Source organism: Maylandia zebra, linkage group LG12, assembly GCF_041146795.1.
Source record: "Maylandia zebra isolate NMK-2024a linkage group LG12, Mzebra_GT3a, whole genome shotgun sequence".
Lineage (NCBI taxonomy): Eukaryota > Metazoa > Chordata > Actinopteri > Cichliformes > Cichlidae > Maylandia > Maylandia zebra.
In genome coordinates this window covers 35,418,350-35,438,598 of record NC_135178.1, presented here as the reverse complement: position 1 = coordinate 35,438,598, position 20,249 = coordinate 35,418,350, and the positions used below count along the sequence as shown (strand labels likewise).

The 20,249-nt window shown below is 40.8% G+C and overlaps 2 protein-coding genes across 3 annotated transcripts in view; both read left to right on the top strand.

Moving 5' to 3' along the window:
- fras1 (Fraser extracellular matrix complex subunit 1) overlaps positions 1-4,366 on the top strand; it is a 308,187-nt gene extending 303,821 nt beyond the window's left edge. For both annotated transcript variants that reach the window (XM_076891188.1, XM_012920358.4), the window contains exon 73: positions 1,144-4,366. In XM_076891188.1, the coding sequence (XP_076747303.1) occupies positions 1,144-1,728 (585 nt within the window). In that variant the 3' untranslated portion in view covers positions 1,729-4,366. The remainder of the gene's footprint in view (positions 1-1,143) is intronic.
- Positions 4,367-6,641: 2,275 nt separating this feature from the next.
- anxa3a (annexin A3a) lies at positions 6,642-18,853 on the top strand. The gene is made up of 14 exons (XM_004555686.5): positions 6,642-6,777; positions 7,290-7,324; positions 7,402-7,449; positions 7,567-7,654; positions 7,844-7,938; positions 8,366-8,479; positions 11,606-11,696; positions 11,882-11,961; positions 13,376-13,432; positions 13,517-13,610; positions 13,693-13,788; positions 14,209-14,267; positions 15,084-15,206; positions 18,413-18,853. Exons 2-14 carry the CDS (start codon positions 7,310-7,312, stop codon positions 18,470-18,472), a joined length of 1,020 nt encoding a protein of 339 aa, XP_004555743.1. The 5' UTR covers positions 6,642-6,777; positions 7,290-7,309; the 3' UTR covers positions 18,473-18,853.
- The last annotated feature ends 1,396 nt before the right edge of the window (positions 18,854-20,249 follow it).

Below are 20,249 nucleotides of genomic sequence, written 5' to 3'. Positions count from 1 at the left end.
AGAAGAGAAACCAATATACAACAAAGGGGGAAGAATATATAATAAAAATAAAAAATAAAAAGCAGTGTATATGTATACATATATGTGAGTGAAACTATATACATGGTGTATGTGTAAGAAACATTGAAACAGACTGGGACCCACATACTTGCACATGAGCCAAAAATATTGCACAGACCATGAACGCCACAGCTGCTCTGCACCAATCCAACATAACTCATTACCCTAAGTTTTACCACAGTGCTGCAAACAGTGTAGCCTGCACTGAGCTGCCTAGTGTTTACATGCAACCTGTGAAAAACAAAAAATTAGTATACTTAAAAATAATTTGGCAACATATCATGTATGGAAACAATATCTTGTCAAAAAAGCTCTAAAATGAATGATAAAATTATCCAGTTCATCAAATGTCACTGAGTTGTTCTTACCTTGAAATTTAACCTCTTATTTCTCTCCTGTCCTGTCTTTCTTACATCGTTCTGAGTGAAGTTAGCGCTCACACTTTTCTCTCCTTGTGAAAAACAGCAGCAGACACATTTTATGACCGATGTCACACAAATAGTTTGTTTTTGCTAATATATGTTAAGCTATCTTTAGAGTTTCATTTGAAATTACCTGCCACATAAAAAACATTACACTCTTTGCACTCACTCCTCTTCTGTAGGTCTAGTTAGATGCATCTCTCTCATCTTGTTGTGTGTCATAATCACCAGTGCATCAATAGGATTGTCTTTGTTATCCTGCCCCTCTCAGTTAGTTTGAAGCCCATTTAATTTAATTCATGTTGATGTTTGAAGCTGTGCAGTGCTGGGAAATAAAAACGTCCCTCAATGTGTTAAACTTAAAATAACGAGCCTGTGTTAAAAATGTAAGGAGTAGATAGTTTGAGATATTTGTTTTTAAAGTGTAAGTAAAAAGTTGTCAAAAAATAAAGACTCAAAGTATGCAGACCTGGAAATTTTACTTAAGTACAGTAATGAAGTATTTGTACGTTGTTACTTCCCACCTCTGGGGCGCCGTAGACCAGCTGGATGGGTCCAGATTTATTGATCTGCATATTCTACATAATAATTCGTGAACACTGAATTTACTTTACAACAAACTGTGCAGCTAACATGATCCTCTCTTTCTGGGGATTGACAGGTGGAGGCGGGGCACCAGTGGTACCTGCAGGTAATTTATGTGATCGGCCCCGAGTCGCGGTCCAACCCCAGGATTCAGCGCTCTGTGACGTATCAGCTCAGCCGTTCTAAACGTGACCTGGTGGATCGCAGCGGCCGGCTGACGCTTGACGAGTCGCTCATCTACGACAACGAAGGAGATCAAATAAAGAACGGCACCAACATGAAGTCGCTCTACCTGGAAGCCGGGCCCTCCCCCACCTTTAACGCCCACGTGGGCAGCTCCGTGGGGGGAGGTGTGGCCGCCATCACCCTGCTGGTCCTGGTCCTGCTGGCCTCCTGCTTCTTGTTCCGCCGCTGCCGACGGTTGGCCAAGAAGAAGAGCAAGAAGAAGGAACCAAAAATCTACGAGGAGTATCCGCTCAACACCAAAGTGGAGGTGTGCATGGACAAGTGTGTGGAGAAGAACTTCGGCACCAAGCACTGCACGGTGAGAAACATCAACGTCCTGAACCGCAACCAGGAGGCCAACAGCAAGGCCAAGGTCAAACAGGTCAACCTGGAGGTCAAACTCCACAACAACCTCAACGACGGCACTGAGGTCTGAAACGCGTGACGAGGAAGGCGAGGAAAAGGTGAAAGTGGAATTTAAAAAAAGGTATTTTCTAAAAGAAAGTTTGTACTTAATGGAATGAGAGGTTAATGTATTTTTATACCACGTTGAAAAAGGGAAGAGTGTGACGCGCAGGCGACTGGGCTACCTCAGGAATCCATAAAACACACAGCTGTGTGAAACAGCCAAAACATCTGCATCTGATCAGCCAAACTTCACCTCAAACTGTGTTCATTTCATTACTGTGTTACTTGACATTTGCAACCTTTTTAGCACCAAAACGGTGAGCCGTAGCTCAGACACTGGTGATTGTTTTTGTAAGAAAAAAAACCACATTAAAAAAAACTCTTTCTGCTGCATTTATTCACGTCACTGCTATTCATGTCCCTGCTGTGGAGGGGGAGCCAGTGTAGGAGTCCTCCTTCAGATGAACGATGGGATCAGAAAGTCCTAGAACAGGCCTTTTAAATGTCTCCCTTTCAAGATCATCTTCTGGAGCATAGCCAAATCTTTATTTTAAAATTGCTCCCCGAGCTCCTGCTACATCACTACGTGCTGTTCATGTATTTCCTGATGGATGGATCCTCCACCCTTGGGTGGATGTGGGCATCGTGCGCCTGCATTTCTGCTGTGTTCTCTAGAAATGCAGCATGGTTGGAAAATTGTTGGAATCCATTGACTGTAGGTCAAATATCAATGACCCGTCTGCCGGTCGACCAGGAAAAAGAATAGACAGTCAATGAGAAAAGTGCTTCTGTTCCAAACCATAAACTGTCAGTGCTGCAGTCCCAGATGCTCATGCAACTACCCCAACTTCACAGTAAGACTACAACTTTGTGATGAGTAGCAGTAGTGCTAGCAGCCCTGTTGTTGAGGAAAAGAGTGCCTGATTGTTGAATACATTCACCATTTTCCACATACACACAGTTCAAACAGTCAGCTCCTGCCATGAAGAGCTGTTTTTCTTTAAATGCAAAGGAACGTAATAAAAACCCAGCTCTCGTCACCAGCAGCAGGTTTTCCAGAAACACTTCCCACTTCCTCCTGCTGGTCTTGAGGCGTTCCTGAGCTGGATCTCTCCAATTAGTTTTGGGCGTGCCCAGTAAACCTCCAATAGTTGGTAGGCAGTCTCCAAACCTCCTCAGCTTCTCCTCTGGTCTGAACCACATCGCACATATCAGGAGTTAAATCATCTGTTTCATCATCAGATGATCATCAAAAGGCTTCACAAAGACACAAAGAGAGCGGCTTGTGTCAGGACGCCTGTCAGTTATTGTGGCCACGCCCTTAATTCCAATATCCAAAAACACACAAAATAATTGGCATCTTATTATAAATGTAAACTACCAATAGAAGCAAGGCTGAAAATGTGCTTTTAATGCTGTTAAGGTGGGCATTTTTGCACGGAGGTCGATGGGTTTGACTCGCTTTTGGAGCCATCATCAAGACTCCAGGCCATCCCATCCTGCCCTGGCTCCATGAAGGGGCCTCAGTTTTCCATCTCATGGCAGAGGTTTACCGTCTCTGAATTATCTGCTTCACTGAGGGATTTTTGAATTCTATACCTGAGGATAACGAGTTTATTTGTGTTCAAATCAGGGCTTCTGTAGAAGATGACCTTTAATGTGACAAATTTAAAGCAATGTTTTCATGTTTTGGGGTTTTTTGGCTTAAAAGCTGGAACTTTCTGGTCCCCCCTTGTATTACTAGTGTTGCTCAGTGATTCTGCAGATGAATTAAACATCAAAATTCTGGCTCCACGAAAAAGAAACGTCCTTCAGAGAAACCTCTACACGAGCTACAGCTGCTGTTAAAGTGTTTGGCACGTCCGGTGTGCTGCTATCGCCCGAGAATGAATGAGTGTAAATAACAAAAATGAATGACAACCTTTTCAAGTGCAATTATGCCATCTCTTTTGTTATTTCTGCCTTCATTAGCAGGATTTGCATTTAAAAAAATAAACCTGTTTTTAAGCCTTACTTAGAGACATTTGTACTGTCACGTTGCTCAACACCAGTTCTTAATTTTTGAGTTTGTACTGTGCTCTGACAGCTGCCAATATTAAGTGCCATGCAGTATTTTTCCTCATGAATTTCAGAATAAATCACCCAAAGTTTTTGTTTTTTTCTGTGACAGTGTACGTAGATTTTCACTGATCCCGTCCACACGATCGACTGCTTCAGCCTTACTGTTGTCCTAATGAAAATAATCACTTATAGGAGATACGTGTCTACCTGCCTTTGTTCTGCCCAAAGACACAGAATCCATTTTCTCACATCGCTCAGATAATTATTTGTATTCATTTATGTACTTTTATGTTACCCTCCTGTGATGTATTATGTTACCACTCAGCTACTGATGTACCTGTATTATTTTTTTAAGTGTATGACACTGGTTCGAGTGCACTGCTGAAGAAAAACACGTTTGTTCTCATGTGATGCGTCTTTCTCGCTGATCCCACCTCCTGTCATCTTCCCACTGTGTGCCTATCAAACTACACGGGAGTGGGGAATTATGGGAATGACATTATGTTTTTGGTGCTATCATTTTGTGGAAAATGACAACAATGCTATCAATACTGATGCCTGTATTTGGTGCCTTTTTTTAGTAATAAAAAATAATCTGAAACTCAGCAAGTTTTTGATTTAACTTTTATTTATTACTATTAGATTCTGCTAATGAACCATAAATTTAAAGATTAAACCACATTTTGTTCTTGGACTCTGCTTGAGTAGCTTAGCATGATTCACAGTTCATAATAATCCATTATACAAAGGCCAGTTCATCCTCTGTCGGAAACAAGCCATCTTACCTCCTTTCTGTTTAAGGCAGGGATCCAATGCAGTTGACTTTATGAGCCACATACAGCTACTTGATTTTAAGATAAGCTATTCCTCAATAACATTTTAAAACCTAAAAACTGCAAAGTATTTCAGTTGTTTGAGTATGAATGAGTTTAACAACATGTTTGTTATAAAACTGGTGATGAAAATAATTGCAACTGTAAAAATGTGTTTGAGTTCTGTTCCTCTGTTGGCCAACACTTTCAGAAATCAATGCAAAAAGTTAGGAGCTAGAGTTAGGAGCAGGTCATGAATTCACAAAAAAAGAGTCCCATTACTTACTTACTTTGTAAGTAATGGGATCTGGTATTAAATGAAGTACAAATAATTAAGAAAAACGTCCCTTTTTTGCAGTTTAGTGGTTTATAATTTACTTATGGTCACAAAGAAGAAAGTAAAAATCCTCCTTTATAATTAGATAAATGCAAACTCAAATGAACAACAACACATGAGCCTATACTATTAACTTATATACTTAACGATTAAGCTTAAATTCTTGGAGAACCACTTTTAGCAGCAGTAAGTTGAAGTAGTTGTTTTCTGAGTGACTTTATGAGTCTCCCACATAATTGTGGAGGAACTTGGCTCACTTTTCTGTACAACATTGGTTCAGCTCATTGATGTTTGCAGGCCCTGATTTATGCACAACTCTCTCACTGTCCCATCACAGCATTTCACTGGGGTTGAGGACACAGTGTATTTATATATTGTTCACCTGAGGTTGTATTTAAATAATTTTAGAACCTGTTGAGGTCCAGATTTTCCACTTAATGAAGCTGAATTTTCTTTTTTCATGACAGCACTACTGGTGCAGCGTTTCAGGCCATGCACAACCTCTTCATAAGTGAGGCTGCTGTAAAAGAGACACAAGTGTGATTTGCAGTTTTTACATTTCCCAAAATGATCCAGTGGGCTGAACCTTTATGTCAGGCCAGTCCTGGGCTCCGTTCTGTATATTTGACCACCATGCTTTAAGCCACGTTTCTTCTCATTGGCCCTCATAAACCACAGGTTTGAACAGCATGTGCTCAAAGCACTGTCTGCCTGCAATCACCATGTTAGAAATTCAAACTGAGTGTTTAAGGCAAACCTTTGGCTCATAGGGATTTACTTGTGTTTGTGTATATACTGACATCATTATGAGCGCCCACCACTGGAACAGTAAGTTTGTGACAAATAAGGACAGAGATGGCAGCAATTACCTGCTGTGACATATTTTTAGTCAATAAAGATGAAGTGAGTTTTACTGATGTTCGCCAGGTTTGTCTTAGCATGTAGAAATGTCATTAAATTTACTTGAGTGACTTTAAAAGAGTTTGAAATCGAAAAGGAAAATATATCCTTTATTTTTTTTTAAACACTTCACCAAATAACTTCATACTTGTATGAGAAGGAGGTCGGCTGTATAAGAATAACAGCAGCCTCTTATTTATTACTCTCCAAATTCAACACCAGCAGGACCCTGATGACAGCGGCCTGCACACCAGAGGCAAACACCCGTCTACTCACCAAAGACACTGGGTTAGATCTCACCGTGTACTCTACTCTGCAGCTGTCTTTCTTTCTTATTCTGCTTCCTGCTTCTAGGATATTGTGCAATTTTGTTTGATTGTTTTTTATAGTAATTTATTATTTTTGCAGATTTTAAAAAGCTCAAACAGAAAAAGTATAAAAGAAGAAAAAGACCTCCATGATGTAAAGATCCCTTTAAACCAGCTGCTGCTTCCTCCTTTGTCTTTTTAAGATTGTAGTTTTCTTACTGTGTTATTTGTTATGCTCCACGTTTAATGAATAAACATCCCAGTGCTGCTAAACCAGTTACTCCAGTGGAGATAGGTTAAACTAGTTCCCACTGTGGGAGTTTTCAAATTGACCAAAAAATCTGACCAAACAGATAAAGACTAAAACTTTTTTTTTTTCTGTATTTTACTTTGCAAAATCATGATATCATTTAGGCAAATTATTAGGTTCAATATTAAAGATAGTTTGTTGGTTTATTTAGAAGGCTTTCTGCTGCAGATCATGAAGTGTACAAGTAGTCCCTGAAGGCATCACCTGACTGTAGGCCAATGACTGTAAAACTGTGCAGTCACTTGTAGAGATTGGGAGTGGCCGGTTTGCTTTTCAGGTAGCTTTGTTGTTTTTTGCAGGTAACCAGGAGGTGCAGCAGGTAAATTTTCTGGTTCAGAGAGAAATCTAGGTGAGCTTTTTCTCATTTATTTATGGTCTTTCATTGCAGCACATTAGACACTGTTCATTTAGAGTTGATTAGAGATGGTGACTTGTCTCCTGAACTCCTTATTAGTCTTACAGTTTATCTCCATTTCCAGTCTTTATCTTAACCAGTTTGCTCAGTGTCCTGCTGGAGCTGCTTCTCTGTAAACTGTGTGACTCCAGTAATAAGAAGTATCACAGGCTGAAGGGTTTATTTGCTTTCTGTTTAGCAGATATTCATATAGACAAGCCCAGATGTGACAACAGGGCAATGGTTTTCAATCATATGCTTTACTGAGGTATCGCAGCAAACATGAGAAAATAAGAACACCCCACAAAGACTCCAATATCCTGTATTTTCAGGGACTGATGGATTAATAGGTGAATTTTACAGAATAGTGCATAAGCTCATTGTACATAAAATGTTCACGTTTAAGCCAATGTTTAACGCTACAGCATATAAAGACAGTTAGTGAATGTGCTGTTGCTGTTTTGCAGACAAATTATCTGCAGACATCATGGGATCTTTATGGGTAAGACATGTCCTGTGTTTTTTATCATCATTATTATTATTTCAGTAAGGGTTTGACTTATTTAACGTGCTCTGCAGGATGACTTGGAAAGCCTCGTGGATGCTCCTTCCTCTTTCTCAGCAAAAGTAGGTCAAACTAAGCCTTTACCCTCGCGTCAGGTGTCACCGAAGGGCTTATGATTACAGAAATTACATAAAAGAGCAAAATAAATGCTGACAGGTGAATGTATCTGTGCTCTTCAGAGTGGAGAGCGAGGAACCATCAAGCCCAAAGCAAACTTTAATGCAGAGCAGGATGCTGCAGCTCTGAAAAAGGCCCTTGAAGGACTTGGTACGAATGCACACAGTCATGTTTCCGTCATTTGAAAGTACTATCAATACATTTTTGATAAAGTAAACTTTACAAATTGAGGTGATTATTAGATTAAACCTGAAGGTTGCTAGCACAGTTAACACGCTGCGTTCCTTGTTCCTTTTATTGTGTTTATCAGTCTGACTCTTTGCTTTTCATTTGTCTCAGGCACGAATGAGAAGATTGTGATTGAGATTCTGACCACCAGAAGCAGCGCTCAGAGACAGCTCATCTGTAAAGCTTATGAAAAGGCCACCAGCAGAGTACGAAAACAAATCTGTTTCCTTTATTAAGACTGCACCTGCATCTTATTCTGAAGGAACAGGCTAAGAAATAGTTCATCGATGTCAATGTTCATTAAAAAAATAAATGATAATGAAAAGAGTTGTAGAACAGCGGGGGTTAAAGAAATTGGACCTCACTGTTTTTGGAAATGCAAACATCAGGCAGCTTCTGCATTCTTATAATAACATGAATGCTGTCTGCCTGATGGCATGTGTACCTCTGTGTTGAACACAAATAGTTCCTTTTTCATGACAGGTGAATGTCATGCTTTATGTGTTTAGCCAGATAAGTCTCTGTTTAGCTTACAGGGTGGAGATCTGTGGGTATTTACATGGGTGTGGTTTAATGCTGCAGGATCATGTGTGCTAGTGTCTGAAAACTCACTGGGCTGTGTTTAACTCACAGACATTAGTGAAGGACCTGAAAGGGGACACCAGCGGGAACTTTGAGGACCTGCTCGTGGCGCTCGTCACTCCTCCTGCTGAGTACGACTGCCATGAAGTAATGCGGGCCATGAAGGTGACATTTCTCAATGAATTCTGCCTTGAAGTTGTTTTCTAGCTGACCAGAGTGCAGCCATCAAGCACATTTTGATGGGCTCAAAAATAACTGGACAAACTAACATCATTTTTAAATTAAGAATTATTTTTAATACTTGGATTAAAATCCTTTGCAATAAATGCCTACCTGGAGTCTAGAATCCATGCACATCCATAAACTGCATTCCTCTGCTCTACTGAGTTGGCATCAGGTGACTGACTTGGCCATTGAAGAGTATCTCGTTTCTCTCGGGTTGCTTTTGCCTTTCGCTCCGGGTCATTATCCATTTGCACTGTGAAGCTCAGTGGGATCAGTTTTGCAGCGTTTGTTTGAATCTGAGCAGAGAGTGCAACCCTGTAGACATCAGACATTAATAAACACCACTGTTTATTCAAAGGTGCAACATTTTCACCAACATGGTTCAGAGATGATATGGTACGCTCTGACCACGAGCTGTTTCACTCCTCCATGCTTTTCTTTTCAGTTTATCTCGGTTTCATTATCTAAATACAGTTATGTCCATACATATTTGCTCTTTTTTTTTTTTACCTGTTTACTGAAAGATCTTTCAATTATAGTTCTATAATGGACATGGACATAATGTGTAGACCCTCAGCTTTTGTTTAGGGATCTGGATGTCCACAGAAGACACCAGTGGTGGATGATCGCAGAATCATTTCAGTGGTGAAGAGAAACCCCTTTACAACATTGAGGCAAGTGAACAGCACTCTCTAGGAGGTCAGCGTATCGATATCCAGTGTACCATAAAGAGAAGACAGCATGAAAGTAAATACAGAGTGTTCGCTGCAAGGTGCAAGCCACTCATAACCCTGAAGAATAGAAAGGCTAGACTGGAGTAATAAACATCTAAAATAGCCAGCAGAGATCTGGAAAAACATTCTTTGGAAAGATGAAACCAAGATCAACCTCTACCAGAGTAATAGCATGGAACCGCTCATGATCCAAAGCACGAGCTGGTTTGGTTTGGGCGTGCACAGCTCCCAGTGGCACTGAGACACCAGTGTTTATCGATGACACCAAATGAAGTCATTTGAGCGCCTAGTTCTCTCCCATCTCAAGACCCTCACGGCCCCCCTCCTGGACCCCCTGCAGTTTGCATATAGAGCCAACAGGTCTGTAGACGACGCCATCAACTTGGCCCTACACTTCATCCTGCAGCATCTGGACTCCCCAGGAACCTACGCCAGGATCCTGTTTGTGGACTTCAGCTCTGCCTTCAACACCATCCTTCCAGACCATCTCCGAGACAAGCTTTCCCAGATGAATGTGCCTGATCCCATCTGCCGGTGGATCACTGACTTCCTGATGGACAGGAAGCAGCACGTGAGGCTGGGGAAGAATGTCTCGGACTCCCGGACCATCAGCACCGGCTCCCCTCAGGGCTGTGTTCTTTCTCCTCTGCTCTTCTCCCTGTACACCAACTGCTGCACCTCCACCCACCAGTCTGTCAAGCTAATCAAGTTCGCAGATGACACCACCGTCATTGGGCTCATCTCTGACGGGGATGAGTCTGCCTACAGGAGGGAGGTTGAACGTCTGGTGTCCTGGTGCAGCCACAACAACCTGGTGCTGAATGCCCAGAAGACAGTGGAGATTATTGTGGACTTCAGGAAGCACACAGCCCCACTCCCCCCCATCACCCTGACTGACACCCCCATCACCTCTGTGGACTCATTCCGCTTCCTGGGTACCACCATCACCCAGGACCTGAAGTGGGAGCCCACCATCACCTCCGTCATCAAGAAAGCCCAGCAGAGGATGTACTTCCTGAGGCAGCTGAAGAAATTCAACCTGCCAACACGGACGATGATGCAATTCTACACCGCAATCATCGAGTCCATCCTCACCTCCTCCATCACCGTGTGGTACGCTGGAGCCACTATCAGGGACAAACAGAGACTGCAGCGTGTTGTGCGCTCTGCTGAGAAGGTGATTGGCTGCAGACTCCCATCTCTGCAGCACCTGTACACCTCCAGGACACTGGGGCGTGCAGCTCGGATCTCAGCTGACCCTTCTCACCCTGGACACAGTCTGTTTGACCTGCTCCCCTCAGGCAGGAGGCTCCGGTCCATTCGCACCAGAACCTCTCGCCACAAGAACAGTTTCTTCCCCTCTGCTGTTGGACACATGAACAATAACCACATGACTGTCCCCGCCACTAACATATGACCCTACGCTGTGTCACTGCATCATTTCATGTCTGGCACTGATCACCACCTGCACTCATGTATATATCTTTCTACGTAGCACTCATAATTCTTATTCTCATGTATATATCTCATGTATATCTCATGCACATATCTTTCTTTCTACATAGCACTTTAATTCTTATTGTTTGCACTGAAGCACCGCAGCAATTTCCTAATGTTGTAAACCTCAACATCTGGCAATAAACCCATTCTGATTCTGATTCTGATTCTGATTCTGATGTGACACAGGACAAAAGCAGCCTCAGAAGAAGAACTCTGAGGTGTTCAGAAACTTGCTGTCTGTTCAAATCCAACTAAATGCAGTGAAACTGACTGGGCGGCGTTTCATAATACAGATGAACAATGGCCCAAAACATACAGCCAGAGCAACCCAGGAGTTTATTAAAGCAAAGAAGTCTTAACTTCTTAACCCAACTGAGCATTTCACTTGTTAAAGACTAAACTTCAGGCAAAGAGGCCCACAAACAAATAGCAACTGAAAGTTGCTGCAGTAAAGGCCTGTTGGGCATTAAAAAGGAGGAAATGTGTGTTCAAGACTTCAGGCTGTCATTGCGATTGATATAAAACCTCTTGATCGTAGACTCTGACAATAATCCACCTGCCTCCTTGAGTTTCTGTGACATGTTTTTTGTGTCAGATGTTGCAAAGTTGCTGTTTTGTGGCTTTATTTTGGTTTCCTTCACTTGCATCCACATCCCTTTGTGCTTTATATTGAGAGTTTCAGTGAAAAGTACTTGTTACTTCTTGTTACTTCTTTAAAAACCTTTGGACTTATCGGTACTGAAATTCATTGATTGCTTTCTTGATTGACTGATATGTAGGACTAAAGAGTAAAGAATACACTGTAGCTGAGTAATACTGCGTGTTGTTGCAGGGAGCTGGAACCAAAGACAAAGTCTTGATTGAAATCTTTGCCTCCAGATCTAACCAACAAATTAAAGATCTCAGTGACGTCTATTTCAAAGGTAAAAGTTACGTTTGATACTTTTTTTTTTTGGCAATTATTTTAAAACTAATATGTTTTTAGTCACAAGAACAAAATATACCTTACCCATGCTGGACAGCAGCAAAATAATCTACCACAGACATTAGTCTGCTTTGTGATAGTTTTTCTAACATCAGCATCGTCTATCGTATCTTCCCTCCCCAGAAACCAAAAAGCAGTTGACAGCTGCCCTGGAGAGTGAAGTTTCGGGAGACTATTCCAAAGCGCTGCTCCTCCTGGCTCTGGTTTGTTACACGAGAAGCAAACGCAATTCAAGAGTTTTATGTATTAAGACTTTTTTTTTTTTTTAAATCATCTGGTCTTTTTAAAATTAATTAGCTAAAGCTCAGATGAACAGCAACATATTCCACAATGTCATTATTTATGTGACAAACTTGAACAATACTGAACTGTGAAACGCTAAGTAGACCACATGATTCAGTGGCTTTAGCACCAATAACCTGAAGTAATTTCAATTGCATTGGTGTCTAGACTTGACTGGGCCATTACAGCAGCTTGATTCTTTTCTGCAAAACAGAAACTGCAAAACAAGCTCAAATCATCAGAAATCCACCACCATGCTTAACAGTTGGTATGAGGTGTTTGTGCTCACATGATGCATTTGGATTTGTCCTGATGTGGTGCTGTGCAATATGGACAAGCATCTGCACTTTGGTCTTGTCCGTCAAAAGGACATCGTTCCAGAAATCTTGTGTTTTGTTCAGGTGGTGTTCAGCAAGCCTAAGCCGTGTCGTGATGTAGTCCTGTAGAGTCTGAGACGTAGTTCTTCAGTCTCTGTGAGCATCACAGTCAGACCTCAGGGTGAAATCGCTGAATCATCCAGCCCTGGGAAGAATGTGGCATTTGTCTGAGAGCTGAAGGCCAACAAACTGCCAAAACTTCTGCTTGCAGGAGGAGGTGCTCGCACTGGCTGATGACAAATTAATCAAGCGATTTTTATTAGCACTACCTGGCTTCTAATTTCCTCTTAGCTCCTATGGGAACAGGTTTTCACAGGACGGCATATCCTCCATCCAAATCCTCTATGCAAATATTTGTACATTTTCTATGAAGCCATAAAGACCTTGAAAATATTGCTCCCACAGCCGCTTTGTCTCCTTTAGTCAAATCATCTGTAAAACATCTGCCATCTTGTTTGCATGCATCAGTCTTTGGAAAGCGTCCAGACTTCATTTCTACATTTTTGTTTCACAAACGGGATTTACTCGCCCCGTACGATTCTCCTCCTCGTTTCATACGCGATGAGTAATCACCACGATGTCATCCGCATTGTACGGCACGCTTGGAGCACTTTTGGACAGAAATGAAATCTTTGCTCGTGCACCGTCATTCATTTTGCAAACTTGCTGCTCCGGTTCTGCAGTTTCTTCTTGTAATCAGTTCTCTTTTCTTGGAACTCAGCAGCTTGGGTGGAACGTTGCTCCATTTTTCTGTTAAGTTTCCACATTCTTCATTCGTGGATATCACATCTATCTGAAACAGCTAAAGTAGCAAAATATGTAAACAAAATATGTGAGCCATGAAATAAAAGTAACAGAAGATTTAAAAGAAACAAGTCCCCTGAACCTAAAAGTCATCACTCAGACAGACGAACGATGAAATGGTTCAAACTGATTTTGCTTTTGTTCTCGTTTTCAGGGTAAGCGGGATGAGAGCACCACAGTGGATGTTAATAAGGCAAGAGAAGACGCCAAGGTGGGGTATTCTTCATGTGTGTCATACGTGCTGTTCTCTTTATGTCATGTATGTATTTAAAGCTTTGTTTGTATTTCTGCTCAGACTCTTTACAATGCCGGGGAGAAGAAGTGGGGCACCGACGAATCTAAATTCATTGAAATCCTTTGCAAAAAAAGCATTCCTCACCTGAGACAAAGTATGTCACATCGTGTGTTTTATAAAGGCTTTTTTCCCCCAATAAGAAACAATAATAAAGCGATTTGGTTCTTTTTATGCAGCTGTGATTGAATACAAGAACATCAGTGGAAAGACCCTGCAGCAAAGCATTGAAGGGGAGATGTCAGGAGACCTGGAGAACCTGCTCGTGGCTGTTGGTAAGCTGATCTGCAGGGTCGGGGTTAGTGGTTAGTTAAAAATATGTGGACAAACTCATGTAGAAACTCAGTATGGTGGTGTCCAAATACACACAGTGGAAAAATGTTGCAGCAGCTTTAAATCTTAACGATTCTCCTTTTATTCATCTGGTAGCTCTCAGTTACGTCAGTACTTTAACATTTTCTGTTTATTTTTGGGTTATGAGTTTAATTTGGATTTACTTTTATACGTTTTCCCCCTCAGTACACTTTGTAGTTCTCTCTTTGACATTCTTTCTAGTTTATTCAGCATCATTACGGTGCCTTAAAATGTGAGCAAGGTCAGCTGTGGGAGGTTTTTTCAGCATAATTTGTAAAATGTTTAAAACTCTTGATTTAGATTTTTTTTATTCTGTTCAAACCTTTTAATTCCTTTTCCAGTGAAATGTGTGAAGAGCGTACCAGGTTACTTTGCAGAACTCCTGCATGAGAGCATGAAGGTGATTACACTGTTTTTAATTTAAGTTACAACACAAGTTTTGTCCTGCAGTCACTATTGTTTCACACTAATTCCATCTGGTGCATTTACCAATTTATCAAGTATCATATAAAAAGTATGCACATGTGACTAATAGACTATCAGACATGTGTTTTATTACCAAACAGTATTATTCGGCATTTAAAGTGGATCTGTTCTGCTTATTTTATTATCTGGGTAACATTGCATAAGTTAAAAATAATCCTTTCATACCTTACACCCTCGTGGAGCGGCTGCGCTTTGGTGTCAGTTTGGCCTCTCGTGTCTCTGTTTGTGCTGGCAGGGTTCAGAGCACATATGTGGTTGTACAGGAGCTCAGAGATTCCCTGATCCTTAAACAGCTTTCCAGAGACTTTGTGGAAAAACCGTTTTGAGTCCTTCTCCTGTTGTACAAGCGCTCATTCAGAGTTTTTCATTTCGAGTTTCCAGTATAAGGTGTGATGGGGTTGTGGTAACTTGATAGTTGGTGCACAACACAACCAGCATGTTGACCTTAAACCACTCACCCAGCCACTCAGTTCATCCTTTGATCGTCTTTTTTAGCTCCTTGCCTTTTATGGCCACCCACCCTTTAAACAGGCCTGTTAATCTCCTTTTAGTTTGTGGAAAAAACACACAGTATGATCTCAAATGGGCCGGACCAGTAAAACACAATAAAAAGAATAAAAATAAAATACACAAACTAATGTTACAGAGAGAACGTAATTAGTTTTGGATTCATTTACCACCTTGTGCTTAAATATATTTTGTAAGTTAACTGAATGAATCTCGTATTCAGGGTGCAGGAACTGATGAGTCCACTCTGAACCGGATCATGGTGAGCCGGTCTGAGATCGACCTGCTGGACATCAGAGCCGAGTTCAAGAAACTCTACAAACACTCGCTGCTCTCTGCCATTCAGGTGAGAAATGAGATTTTTAACTTTTAGTGCCACTTTTTCAGTTTTTTACTCTGAATTCTATTGATTCAATAAATGAAGTCTGAATAAAGCCACCTGATGCTACCATAGCCACGCTGAACTGGGTTCACTCCAGTACAGCTCATCTCAGGGATCCACAGTTTGCAGCAACATAAATTGATAATAAATTCGAGCACGATCAGAGGCCTTCTATGCACTCTGAAGCTAAACTTGATTGAGCTTGATCCGTCTCATACTGGCCTCTGTTAATTCACTCTTTGAGGTTTAACACGTCATCAGACTTTGAAGTTTAATTTCACTGACGTACAGTAACGGCAGCTCGGGTCTCTTTGGAGAATCACTCTGATATCTGCAAACCAAAATATGTTTGAATAATTAAATGAGTCTGGAGGCCCTCAGAGACACACAAAGAGAGTACTGACACAAAATGACTCATCTGCTGGATCACTGGAGAAATCAGAAAGTGTTGCAACAGTTCTTCACGTCAGATTCCAAAAGTCCGAGAAAGAGCGACATCTTAATTCATTGGAGATTAAAAGAGACGCCACCTACAAGTTGTATCATCAGAGCCAAATATAAAGACAGCTGATGTTTCTATGCCAGTAAATTATGCAGTTAAGTTTTCATGAAGCCGCTTGTGTTTTATTTGATGCAAGCCATGCGCGCATCATGAATATCTTTCTCTGATTTTCTGGTTGGAGTCACATAAAAAGCAGGAGATGCTCCGGAGCACAAGGACTGAACAGGCAGCCGACTGTGGCTCACATCTGTCTGTGTTATCCAGGTCATGGAGGTCTTAAGAGCCTGAAAAAGAAAGCAGCTGGACTGCTTCGCCACAAAAGGTGGTATTTAACCCCTCATGTAGATTTTCCTCTTCCGAGGTTCTCGTCGACCTATTGATATTGATCATGTGCGTCATCGCGTGAGCCAAGGTGTGAAAAAGGTCGCGGGTCAATACTATCACTGGGGTTAAGGCCTGATTGAGATTTCTGCAGGAAATCTTAGTAAAGCCTGGTGCTGAGCAGGCCACACATTATTTGTTGGCTCCATCAACCCCAAATATGGTTACGTTTCTCACATCAGGTTGTGTGGAAGCTTTCAGCTTTCCCACTCAAATATAATTCAGGCATATGGGCGAAACCATGGTGATGTCTTACCCCGCCCTGTCATGTGACCTATTGAGGTCACCTGAGGCACGGTGTGAGTGTGTAGTGTCTGCAAAGGGATCTTAAGATTACATCATCCTGTTGACGTGGCTCATCTATATTTATCTTACATCTGTGCTTTTATGGACTGGCTGTTGTGTTTCTCCTGTGTAGTTTCGCCTAAGGTGACCTCAAAAGGTCACATGATGTGGTGGAGCAAGGTCTTACAGTGGTTTGACCCTTAACCCCCAGCAAAGATAATGACCCAGGTCTTTTTTCACAGCTTGGCTCATGTGATGATCAATATTAGGTAAATGACCGCCTCTCTCGGGGATTAAATACCTGGGACACGCTGCTGTTTGTGTTTAGAACTGACGAAGCTTCGTGGGTAAGAAGTGAAACATCTTCACAAACTTAAAGCAGTCCAGTTGCCTCCTTTGCAAGCTTCACTACTGCTCATATAATTTTACTGCTTCATGAAACAAATAAAGCATGAGAGGCATGTTTTATTTTATATGATTTTTGTTTTATATGTTTTATTTTATTTTATATGTTTTATTTTTATATGTTTTATTTTTATCCTCTGTTTTGAGATGCAAGCGCATCTCAAAACAGAGAGATGCAGGGAGTGAGTCCACACATGTAGTGATGCTTTCTCAGATGTATATTAAATCTGTTACTGGATTTCAAAGAACTTGTATGTATAAAATATATATACATACAATATAATATATATAATGTATAAAAATGAGTACATAAGATTAGACTGTTTGGCCAAAACGCAAGACATGACATGAGGAAAAACAGGTTGTAACCAGGTAAAATCCTTGGCCGGTCATTTCTCTATCATGTTAAAAAAAAAATACAGCAGAAGACGATTTGGCCTGTAAGGAGTTCCTGGAGGAGTTGAGGCTTCTTCTGACACACCAAGTGTTACTTGGCCCAGATACTTAAAAAACAGACCAGTTTTACAGTTTCCTGAGAAAGCATCAGAGCCTTTGATCTTTTTCACACTTTGCGCTGTGACTGTAATATTACTGGATACATTTGCTGTCAATTCTGGTCAGAATTAAATAGTGACGATATGTTTTTAACTTTTTTAACTACTTAACAACTCCCAGCTTGACCTGGATTTTGGCAGTTGATCAACTTCTTCCTGTCAGATCCCCCCAAACTTTATATGCTATCTTTGAGATACTCTACAGAGTTTCTGTAGAACACCTAAGGACAGTCAGATTTGAGTTCATCTTCTCCTGGAGCTGGAGAGGCACCAGGAAGTGCCTCAAGTTGCTGCAGTTCATCATTTCCTAATATTTCCCTGTTCCTCCTGCTAAGAAGTCGTCCTATATCATGATGATTCCACCACCATGCTTCACTGCAGAAAAGTGTTATAATTTTTTTAATGCAGTGTTTTCTCTGACACCGCTGTCCCCCTGAAAACACAGAGAGCTTGAGACAGGCCAGTCAGGGTCATTATTGCCCCCTTATATGAAATTATATAACAAATGAATCTATTAATGCAAAATCTCTAAGGCCGAAATGTGTGCGAGAGTTGATTTGAAAGTCTTCTGAAACTGTTTTTATTCATCATGTGGTTACATTGGACACTTTTCTGATGCCCTGGCACATGTTAAGAAGTTAAAGGTGGTCTGTTTTGCCTGCTTCACCAACATATTTTACTTTTTTTGGACTGTACTAGAGTAGTTTGCCATGATTCAGAGATTAAAATAATCCAGTATAATATCTTGTCCTGGGCCCCTCAGTTCACCCTCTGCCTGAAGCTGTTTTAGCTCCTCTGTCTTTAAGACGATCGTTCCTTTAAGCTTATTTATTCTGATTTGAAGGTTTGAACAACAGGTGGGTGGAGTTTCTGTTCTTGCAATCAAAGTTTTGGCTCACAGGCATTGCTGCACATTCACTGATCTCGCTGACACAAAAAACAGAACAAAAGTGTGGTACAAAAAAAAACTGCAGTGGTCCAGACCGAACGTGGGATGTGCTTTTGGATGCTTGACTCTTTGCTTGTGTTGATGTGTCCTCCAGTCAGATCTGTCGGGCGACCAGTGTGAGTGTGTGAAGGCCATCTGTGGAGGAGACGATTAACAGAGCGTCCACCTGAAGACGAGAAGAAACCCGCTTTCTCCTTCACGCTTGTGTCATTCACGCCTGCCTCTCTTTTCTGTTTATCTGTGTAACCCTGTTTCTTAAATTTGCACACGGAGAAGGATGTAATAAAAATAAAGATTTAGTGGTGCAGTTTCTCTGTCTTATTGATAAACTGGCCACATGTAGAATATTTAATCCAATTTGCAGATATTTCCATTGCAGCAGTTTTTAGCATACATTAAAATGTGCATCCTTTCTGAAATCTTTGAAATTAATCAAATATAAATGGCTCCTCTGTGCTGTAACTCTTAAACTATAACTGAATGAATAATAAAGCAGTTAATTAAGGGAAAGTAATAAATATCAGCTCATAACGGGTTTGGAATTGTTTTCTTGGCGTCTTTGAGATCTGAATATTTACTCACAAATAAAATCACTGTGGAAAATGAGTACTTTATAGTACTCAATGAATACTTTAAAGCAAAAAGTGTCAACTTTAAAAAAATATAAATGTTATATTTCTACATAAGTAGCTTAATAGTGCACAAGTTCTACAATCAAAATGCTTTTAAAGTACCTAAAGTCACTCATTTCTTAGAGTGGCACTGCTAAGATGACAGACAATAGGATGGGCATGTATGTAAATTACAATTCTTGTGATTATGCAAGAGGAAAAGCAGATGTAGTATTATATTGTTTTAGTGTGGGTCAAAAGGAAGTAACATATTTATCATTATCTTGCACAGCAAAGAATTTTCTGTCCCTTTGAACAATTTCATCTTGCTAAAAGGGGCAACAAAAGTCAGGAAACACAAAAGCTCCAGTATCTGATCATTTTACTGGATAGAAAATAGAGAATGCGTTAATGAGCATAGCAGTGATCGGGAATTGCTTTCAAAGTGCAAATTTGTAAGAATCAGGTGGTGGACCTGTTTCTGCAGCAAACCGAATATACTCATCATCATTCTACAGGGGAGGTATTGATGTATTTACTATTCCAGCATGTCATGTACAGGGTAAAGGAGAAACATCTCAGTGAATTTATTAAGGAAGAGCAAGTGGGCAGGGAAAAATAACAAATAAAAAAAATCAATCTTCCAGATTTGCAGCGGCCTTCAGTTTAATGATGCAGGATGACCTTGTGGTGAGAGAGAAAATAAAGCTTGTCGTAGTGAACTCAGGCTGCGGTTACAAAACAGAACTGTGAAATTTAGCTGTAACAAATGCAAAGAGGTTCATGCCTACATATCATTTCTATGCTTCATGAATGAAACCTCCACGAACAAAAACTGTTTAAAGTAGGATTAAAACACAGCTGCGATTCCTTTGGATCAAAGTAAGACTTCTTTAGGGGTCCCCAAAAATTCATATATACAAAAAGATTGGCTGTATTGAGTTGAATCGCTGTCTATGGAATTCTCAGTTTAAACATCTGGAAAGTTCCCATCAGTACTGACAGGCTTATAGAGTTTTTACAGCAACATATGCTGCCGTCCCGGCAGTGTGTTTTTCAGGACAGGCCTTGCATGTTTCAGAAAGTCAGTGCTAAATCACTTACTGAGTACAACAGCATGGCGACACAGTAGAAGAGTCCCGGTGATGAACAGACCTGCCTGCAGTCCAGACCTTTCACCAGGTGACAACATTTGGAGCATCATTAAAAAAGAATATCTAACACTGTTGAGCAACTGGAAGCTATAATATTTGCATGTAAAACAAGCCATCAAATTAGAAAAAAGCGGTAAAATATGACAACACGCATCCGCTTTCCAGT